At 36.3% G+C, this 8,949-nt stretch overlaps 1 protein-coding gene and 1 long non-coding RNA gene across 4 annotated transcripts in view; both read left to right on the top strand.

Annotated features, from left to right (window-relative positions):
- The first annotated feature begins 2,269 nt into the window (after window positions 1-2,269).
- Window positions 2,270-2,891, top strand: LOC107834936 (uncharacterized). The gene is made up of 3 exons (XR_001660773.1): window positions 2,270-2,572; window positions 2,681-2,778; window positions 2,852-2,891. It is a non-coding gene; the product is annotated as an uncharacterized LOC107834936 (long non-coding RNA).
- Window positions 2,892-6,377: 3,486 nt separating this feature from the next.
- The window catches only part of LOC107834938 (CUGBP Elav-like family member 1), a 63,057-nt gene continuing 60,485 nt past the window's right edge, over window positions 6,378-8,949 (top strand). For 2 of the 3 annotated variants that reach the window (XM_016666959.1, XM_016666957.1), the window contains exons 1-4: window positions 6,378-6,452; window positions 6,662-6,829; window positions 6,932-7,001; window positions 7,307-7,429. In XM_016666959.1, coding sequence (XP_016522445.1) covers window positions 6,405-6,452; window positions 6,662-6,829; window positions 6,932-7,001; window positions 7,307-7,429 — 409 coding nt within the window. In that variant the 5' untranslated portion in view covers window positions 6,378-6,404. The remainder of the gene's footprint in view (window positions 6,453-6,661; window positions 6,830-6,931; window positions 7,002-7,306; window positions 7,430-8,949) is intronic. The other variant, XM_016666958.1, reaches the window with a different exon arrangement.

Here is an 8,949-nt window from a genome sequence, read left to right as displayed (position 1 = left end):
GAATGTAACTCTGTATCTGTTCCATTTATATGACATCTATGGCTTGTAACATTTGATCATTTTTTTGGCATTAAAGCCTGTTTTTATATAACCAAATCTCATTATTTCTCAAGGTAATTTACACTGACAGGTTCTGGTCGAATCCTGAAACTGGTTAACGAACCTGGTGGAGCACAGAGACAAAAACGAATGAACTCCAACAGTTTGATGCGACTTATAGTTTTCTTCATAAATTTAACCTGGTTCTAGCCAGTGTTGGAGAAAGTTCTCAGAAAATGTATTTAAGTAAAAGTACAAATACACAGACAAAAATGTACCCTAGTAAAAATAAAAGTACCAAATTAACATTTTTATTGGAGTAAAAGTAAAAAAGTGCTGGCTTTTAAAAATACTTAAGTATTAAAAGTAAAAGTACTTGCTGAATACAATACCTAATTAAGTGTACCCATTGTATTTAATTTTAATACATCAGAAATGTGCCATTTTAATGAACAATGTCACAGATAAAGCCTGTTTTCATTGTGTTTACTCTCTGTAACATAGCTTGGACTTAGATATTTGATTCTATGCATCAGGGATGGAAACATTTTGTCTCCTGTCCTAACATGAACTTCACTTTTTTTTTTGCCACTAGTGGCTTTTATTTTGAAAGAAATCCAACAGAAAGGGGATGGAAAAGAGGGTGGGTGGGGGAGGCATGCAACCAAGGAGCCACGTAGCAGTTTTGTAGTCAAGCCCACCGAGACTAAGTCAAGACCAAGACCAGCACCACGTGCTATGTGACACAAAAAGTTAAAATTGCTTTTCAAATTGATCTGAAAGATCCGCATTCCTATAAAACACCTAGATATTAAATACTTAGAATTGAAATAAATGTAACCAGTATCAATTCAAACTCTTCTTCATTCTGCTTTGTTTCCATCTCTGTGCCACAATCCAGAGGTCTCCTGACGTCCCTAAAAACATAACGCCCTGGACGATTGCCCATATTGCCAATGTCAGAAACCACAACTGTCTGCACCATTAAACATAGCAATTAAGACAATGCCCTAATAGTAAATGCTCCACGATGAATGCTGTCCAAGGCGCAATAAGAAAGAAGTAACCAAGCAGAAGGAGCACTGTGACTGTTCTCACCCTCCCTCCATGTCTGCCACCATGACAGGTGACGAAAACAATTAAAGAGCAATGAGCATGCTCTGTGTTCTTACGTTCTTGTTTTATTTATTTGCCAATTAAATAAATCTTTACATATTTTAATGAAATAAAATAATAGCTACTGCAGTGCACACCGAGCATCACAAGAACAAAGAACGGCTCTCAGTGAGGCTTCAGTCCCATCAACCTTAGTAAAGATCCGTCCAGAAGAATCGGGTCGTTCCTGAATGTCATATCACTATATTGCACTTTGGTCACAGCATTGTCCCATATATGCGACACCTCAGTCAACACCTCCACACAATAATTTAGCGCATTAGTGACAAAATGTTTTCATCACAGATGCAACATATGTGTCTCTATACAGCTAGCATTGCTAGCATCACGTCCACAGAGCTTTCTTTAAGCTTCCTTTCCACGTAATGCTAAAAGTTGGATGAAGCACTGCTGATTTTACATGTTGCCAAATCTTATGATTTATGTAGCGGCATTCTATTACTGACGATTAGACAGACATCTTCTCCCGCTCAGAGAAAACTACTGAGCATGTCTTGGAGCGCCGCGTGTGAGTGAGAAGGGGAGGCAATGGGTTACAACAGACACATAAGTCACGTTATTGCTTGGGTTTTACAGCGCCACGTTAAGTCCCTGAACCTCACATTTTAATGGAAAAAAAAAAAAAAAACCTAAACAGAAAAGAGCTCGGAGGTAACCAGTAACACGACAGTTTTGTAGAAATGTAGTGGAGTAAAAGTAGAAAGTATCCATGATTAAATCTACTTAAGTACAGATAAACGAAAATTATGCTTAAGTTCATCCCACCACTGGTTTTAATTAAGCTCAGTATGCCAAAAAGACTTTGATATTGTGAGGCTGTTGTTAGGACTCATTCATCATTGTTCGTCATATTTTTGCAGTCTAAGAAAATTAAGATGAAAGAGGAATCCAGGGATGAGGTATTAGAAAACCTAAAGACTTCCCTGTCTCAGAAGAGGCTCTGGCTCCACCAGATCACCACATCAGTTCTGAGGGTGATGTAAGGCTTTCTTTCTTTTTTTTTTTTTTACACTGAGAAGCCAGGTAAATTTTTAACAGCAGCAAAAACTGGTGCGTTTCCAACACTAAGTGCTTAATAGACATGTTAGGCATTTAACGCATTTGTTTAATGCGTAAAATATGGCAAATATGGAAAAATATTTAAAATAATTGAACAGAATTTATTCCCCTTGTTAATCTACCATTTCTCTTTCATACATTGTATTCATTGTTGGCTCAGGGCCCTGTGATGGACTGGTGACCTGTCCAGGGTGAACCCCGCCTCTCATCTGATGACTGCTAGAGATGGGCACCACCAGCCCCCCTCGGTACCCTGCAAGGATCAGCGTGTTCAGATCATGAATGGAAAGATTTTAAGGTAGTTTGTCTCCTTAAGTTCACACTTAAAACAGCTTCATAGTTAATGCCAACATCAGCTGATTCTATGATATTGCTGACTATGTTTTTCTGTTTCTAGCATAAACAGGCAAAGAAGACACCCAGAAAAGTTTTTCCATCCTGGTCCCAATCATCATCACTTCTGATGATGTCACATACATAGCGAGTCCACAACGTCTTAAAATTGTAAGTCTTACTTTTTTCTTTGCTGTTTTTCTTTACTCTTTAAAATACAAATACTTTCTGTTCTTTTTTGTAGGTTTCTGTAAAGTGGTGTGAATGGGAATGTTCTGTCATTGATCCTCACTGTTCTTAGTTGTCAGTTTGTCTGCAGTAATACTGGAATACTGTGACGTTGTATTAAAACAATACTCTGTCTTTGGTGAAACTTTTTTCACATTTCCTCTAAAGTGTACGTATTGTTTTAGTGTGCCAATTTTCATGAGCATGTTGTCTGTAAACTTTGAATATATTGACAATTTGTACAATTCTGTGATAGTATATTAGCAATGTACTTTTGAAAAATGTGAATATATTGAATACACAATGTAAGTTTTTTCACCTGTAAAGTGTGTTGTAATGGATTCTTCTGTGTTCTGGTAACCTGATGTGTTTGCAGTACTGATGTGTGTATGAAGCATGTAATGTACAAAGTGGCAAAGCAGAATAATAAAACACAGTGATAAGTAACTGAAAAGTGTAATTCATTAGCAATTATAATAAACCAAAAGTGTAATTGTAGCATACTGTAATCACACTACTAATATATGAAATATGTAATGCTTACATACTTAAAATACATTCTAAATATATTTTAAATGTAATTCAATCACAAAAATAGTACACTCGAGATATACTAATCAGGCACGTTTATATTACATAAATGCTGCATATGTAAAGTATACAAAGTATAATTTTACTTGTTCCAAAAACTTTAAATTGTGATTTTCTACAATTGAATTACTATTAAAATTACTATTAATATACTTTAAGTATACTGATGATTAGTCTGGCTTCATGTATTCTCAAGTATGCTAAAACTTAGTACTGCTTAGCATATTTATGTTTCACCTGGGATGTTTCAGCATATTTAAATATTTTTGGTTGGGAAAACAGAATTGAATAGGAAAAGAATTGTCTGATTTGATGTATGGTGAGTATTTTACAAAGCACACTCATAATTTTTATATATATTTATTTAGTAATATTTATATAAATATACAAAAAACAAAATAATACAAATATATTATAGAGAAACAGATTATTAAATAATAATACCTGTTGGAGCCTATTAAGAATTAGATAAATTTATTTTTTGCTAAATTATTAATTTCCACAGATCTAAAGTTATGTGAATGGTAGATCGATTGTTGTATATTTATTTATGTACGTATTTATTTATCTGTTTTGCTTAGACCCTCCTCCTGGTCAGTCAGGCTCCTGCAGTGATTAACAGGCAGAAGCAGCTGCTGGGTTGATCTGATTGTTTGGTGAAGGAGTGAGGGGTGAAAAGGTTTTTGTACCACAAATTAACGTTTATATTTGAAGTCAACTTGGAGATTATTTTTTGTTATTTTTATAAGTAAAATAAACCCCTTTTGAAACAAGAAAAGTCTCCGCGAGTGCTTTTTATTTTTTCTTTGAGTGAGTTGAAAACCTCCTCCTAAAAGACTGTTCTGGCACTTTTGTTTTTTTGGACTTTTGTGATGCAAGAGTGGCCATAGCAATACCAAATAATATGTGTTAGGCTATACATATTCATATGTAATTGCATATATACATGATCCCCAGGGTTTCCCCCAGAAAACTTGCTAAGCCCAGTGGTCGGGCCGGTGAGGCGGTCCACCATGTTTTTCTATTAAAGATGTTAAGTTGACAGGAAATGTAAAAATATTACTGGGTAATTATACGTTACGGGAAAACATCACCAATGAAATGTATTTAACCCTTGTGCATGCGAGGACTGAGGCAAATGATACAAGTTTTACGTGTTGTGGGGTCGATTGGACCCCATTTCTGGACACAAGGGTTAAATCCACAATTAGTTTAAAAACCACAAATTAAAATTGACACTTAAAATTTATTTAATTATTTGCACTTCTGTTTAATCCACATTAAGTCAGCAGCTCCATAAGACCCCCAGGGCTTCAGGGGCCCCGTAAATGCTAATATTTAAACACAGACCACAGATATATAAATGTAACACTTGTTTATTGAAATTATCAACGCTGCTAAATTTGATTTAATGGCTTCAGCATACATAAATTAAAAGATTTTGAACTGTTTAAAATATAAATGTAAGATTTTAATGAGCTGGCGAGTTTACTTTGTAAAAGTTCAAAGACCAATCTTCATAGTTAGATTGTTTTGTTACCATAGCAACAATCTGATGATGTGAGTTTAATCTTTAAGTTTGAACTCTGTTTGTTCACAAATACAAATTAGTAAACTGCAGTTATAACTTATTGCTTTTTAGGTTGGTCAGTTTTGGGGGAGGGGATTAAAACTAATCCCCTCCCCCTTTCTGTGTTAGATTAAATTTAACACAGAAACTGTAAGTGGTACTGATGTTTTTAGCAACAAAAGGGGCCCCTAAGTCAGATTCTGCTCCAGGCCTCATACAGCCTTGGACCGGCCCTGCATGATGAGGTAATCTGCTGCACTGCACAGAGATGAGCAGCAAACGGGAGATTTAATTCAATGCTGCTAATGTGGCTTTAGTAGCTCTTCCATTTCGTGTCTGTTGAGTTTTTAATAAGCATCACGGAAACTGCTTGTGGGACGAGATTTTAAATGTCCGTGCACATTATCTATTACTGACTAAGTGGACAAGCATTTGGTATGGTTTGATGCTTCATGTAACTGGAAAAATAATACTAAAAAATAAAATAATATAAGACCAGCGTGAAGCATGACGTTGAGGTGAGTGCGAAAGCTCCTCACCAGGCTGAATCTGCATAATGAGGTTAGCACTGGTCCTTTTACCACTAACACACTGGATTGGATATCTGCTATGAGCAGCCCTGATTGGAGTGCATCTTGCACATCTGCTGTTCATTTGCTTAGTAGCAACTGTTGATATTAGAAGCTGCAGGACAACCATTTTCTTCTAGATAACTCCTCCACGGTAGGCTAGCCAGCGTGAACTCCCCTTTGAATCTTCTAGTGGTTTCTTGTGATTTTTTTGGTGTTATTGAGATCTCTTGGGATCCAGAATCTCAAATGCCTTTTTCCAGGTCTTTGACTGCCATCCACATTTTCTGGAGTCAGAATCAGATCCACATTGCAGCTCCAAAGCCTCATTTCCATGCCCACTCACCGCAGTTCAATTTCTCTGGACTCTAAGGATACAAAGTAAATCCTCTTTGTTCGGATCCTGATTACCACTTCCTCTTCCTGTGAATCCTTCAAGGAACCAAAAACCAATTTTTCCAAGCAAACAGCTATCACCAGTCATACTCGCCTTCATCCAGCCATTAATCTATTATTCTGCAACTCATCCTCCAGATAAATCCCGGACCTGACCCAGAGAGACAACATTATTGTTATTCACTTTCTTGTACATATCGTAAATAAATATTTTAACTTCTTTGCTTTTGTGTGTGATTTTACATGTGGATCAAAACCTGACACCCTTCATGAGAGGGTCAAATCTTTGAGAAACAAACTGCCATAAAATTTAACCCAAACAAATGTAAATCAATAGTAGTGTAACATATTTTATGATAACCTGGCTAAAACATTATTAGGACATTAACACATTTCATTTTTGTCTTTCAGGATGCGCATTTGTAACATTTACAGGTCGACAAATGGCCCAGTCTGCTATCAAGTCAATGCACCAGTCACAGACTCTGGAGGTGATGTGCAGTTAGGACAAATAATGATCTGTGATGTTCTTTTAAGGCTAAAACTACTGAATTACAATATTTGTATTATAAATGCATCTTTTTTCAAGGGGTTGTTTCTTTTTAAATTGCGATTAGTACTTTATATCAACTAAAAAAATCATATATCAATATATATTACATTTATAGTATACTTAACTTCCTTTATTTTTGATGTTAAGGGCTGTTCATCACCCATTGTAGTGAAATTTGCAGATACTCAGAAGGACAAAGAGCAGAAACGCCTGGCTCAACAGCTGCAGCAGCAGATGCAGCAACTCAGTGCCACTTCCATGTGGGGAAATTTATCTGGTTTCCACAATCTTGGACCACAGTTCCTTGCAGTGAGTGTGGGTCTATTAGTTATTCTCTTTGTTTTATTCAAAATGGAACCATTAACTAAGGCTAATTATAATTTTTAAAGCTAATTTCAATTTTGTTGTTGGCTGTAGCTCTACTTACAGTTGTTGCAGCAGTCTACCTTCACAGGAAATGCACTCAGCAATTTACACCAAGTTTCAGGTACACACACACACACACGCACACACACACCCACACACACAAGTTTGTATTTCTACCCATATTAGGATTTTGTATTGACATCCATTCATTTTATTAACTGCATTTATGCCTAACCCAGATATTTTTCCCTAACCCTAACCAATACCAGTGTATTTATAACCTTAACCTTAATCTAATTCACACCTTACCTCTAAACCTAACCTCTAGCCCTAAACGGGCCACCATATTAGGATTGGGCTTTTTGCATAGTAGCCAGAAGAAGGAGTTAGTGGGGTTTAGAAATTGACTGTTCGTGTGTCTGTCAGGTCTGAATTCCATGCAGAATCTGGCAGCTTTATCTGCTGCAGCAACAGATACACAGGGCACAACTTCAACTTCCAACATCATGACGACATCTAGTAGTCCATTAAGTGCTCTAGCCGGCTCAGGTAAAAAAAAAAAAAAAAATCAGTCATACACTGCATTTGTATACTTCATTGCAACTTCATAACTGAGATATATTCTATTGTATTTGGTATTCATATTTGGAGTTTTGGCATTTGAAAGTATTTGCTTTTAAGTTTTGTATGAAGTCTACATAAATATTAACTGGTTTATCAGTATTGTAAGTAAAAAATGTAACAAGCACCGACATGCCACATCAGGAAACATTGTGCAATGATAAATCTAATTTAACATAACAAAATTACCTAAATATTTTCAGATAGTAAAGTCTACATGTGGAATCATTTTATAGTATTTCAATGTTCATAGTTTCAACTGTGCTTCAATAAAAAAAAAACTATTTTATTCCACAGTTATCCAAATGAGGGGTGGAATCAAATCGGAATCAGATCATTTTTGTTTTGATGAGGTAAAAAAAACCAAAAACAAAACAAACAAACAAAAAAAAAACAAACAAGCAAAATGGTCAAAATAACTGCCCTGACAATTCTAGAGTTAAAATACTTGCAGGGTTTCCCACAGAAAACTTGTTAAGCCTGGTGTTTGGGCACCAAGGTGATCCACTGGCGGTTCCCTGTGTTTTTGTATTAAAAGATGTTAAGTTGACAGGAAATGTAAAAATGTTACTTCCCATGTAAGTAATTGGAGAAAAGTACTCTACTTTTACTATCACTTTGAGAAAATCTGTCGGTAAAAAACAAAGTGAACTAATGCCTCCAGAAGGATCCAAGACCGAGATGAGACCAGATGAGGAGTTTGTATTGCTCATGCAAGTTAGAGTTACTGAGCCAGCAGAACGAAATGTACACAGACTTTCTTCAACAACAACAGGACAATTTCAAAGGCTTTGCTAAAATCATTATGGACACTACAAACACCAGATTGGACGAGCTGACACGAAAAGTGCAGGACATTAAAACCAGCTTGTAATTTCAGAAAGATGTGGATGACATCTAAACAGAAAGGGTAAAGCATGGCGAACGAGGTAACTTGCTGCAGTCGGATGAATTCAAAGTTTGTGATAGCCTGTTGTCAATCACCGATAAGATGGAGGACATGGAGGGACAATCAAGGAGAAACAATCTGGTTATCGACGGAATTACTGAGTCGCCAAACGAGACTTGGGCTGAGACGGAAGAGAAAGTGAAGACAGTTATATCTGATGGAAAAACTTGCTAGAGATCGCTGATTATGAGGATGTGTAACTGGCTACATTTCAGTACAACTGTCATCAGCAAGATATTGAAAACTAGAAAGTGTGTATTTCCTATGAAAATGCAAGTGTGAATGCTGAATGCTCAATGCTGAAGGCTTTTGGAGAAAATGGCAAAAGTGTTTGAAGTCAACTGCTGAATACTTGCAGAAAGGTAAGAAATAGTCCATGCAGTGTGAAAAATCCAGGTAAAAGCCAAAACTAGCTAAAATACTAATGATAGCATCTAGCAGTGTTGTGTTCAAGACCACCCAACCCGAGACCAAGACAAGACCAAGACCAGAGTGTATC

This window comes from Poecilia formosa, unplaced genomic scaffold (genome assembly GCF_000485575.1).
Source record: "Poecilia formosa unplaced genomic scaffold, Poecilia_formosa-5.1.2 Scaffold861, whole genome shotgun sequence".
NCBI lineage: Eukaryota > Metazoa > Chordata > Actinopteri > Cyprinodontiformes > Poeciliidae > Poecilia > Poecilia formosa.
Note: the sequence above shows the minus strand (reverse complement) of the source record. Positions and strands in the feature narration are given on the sequence as shown.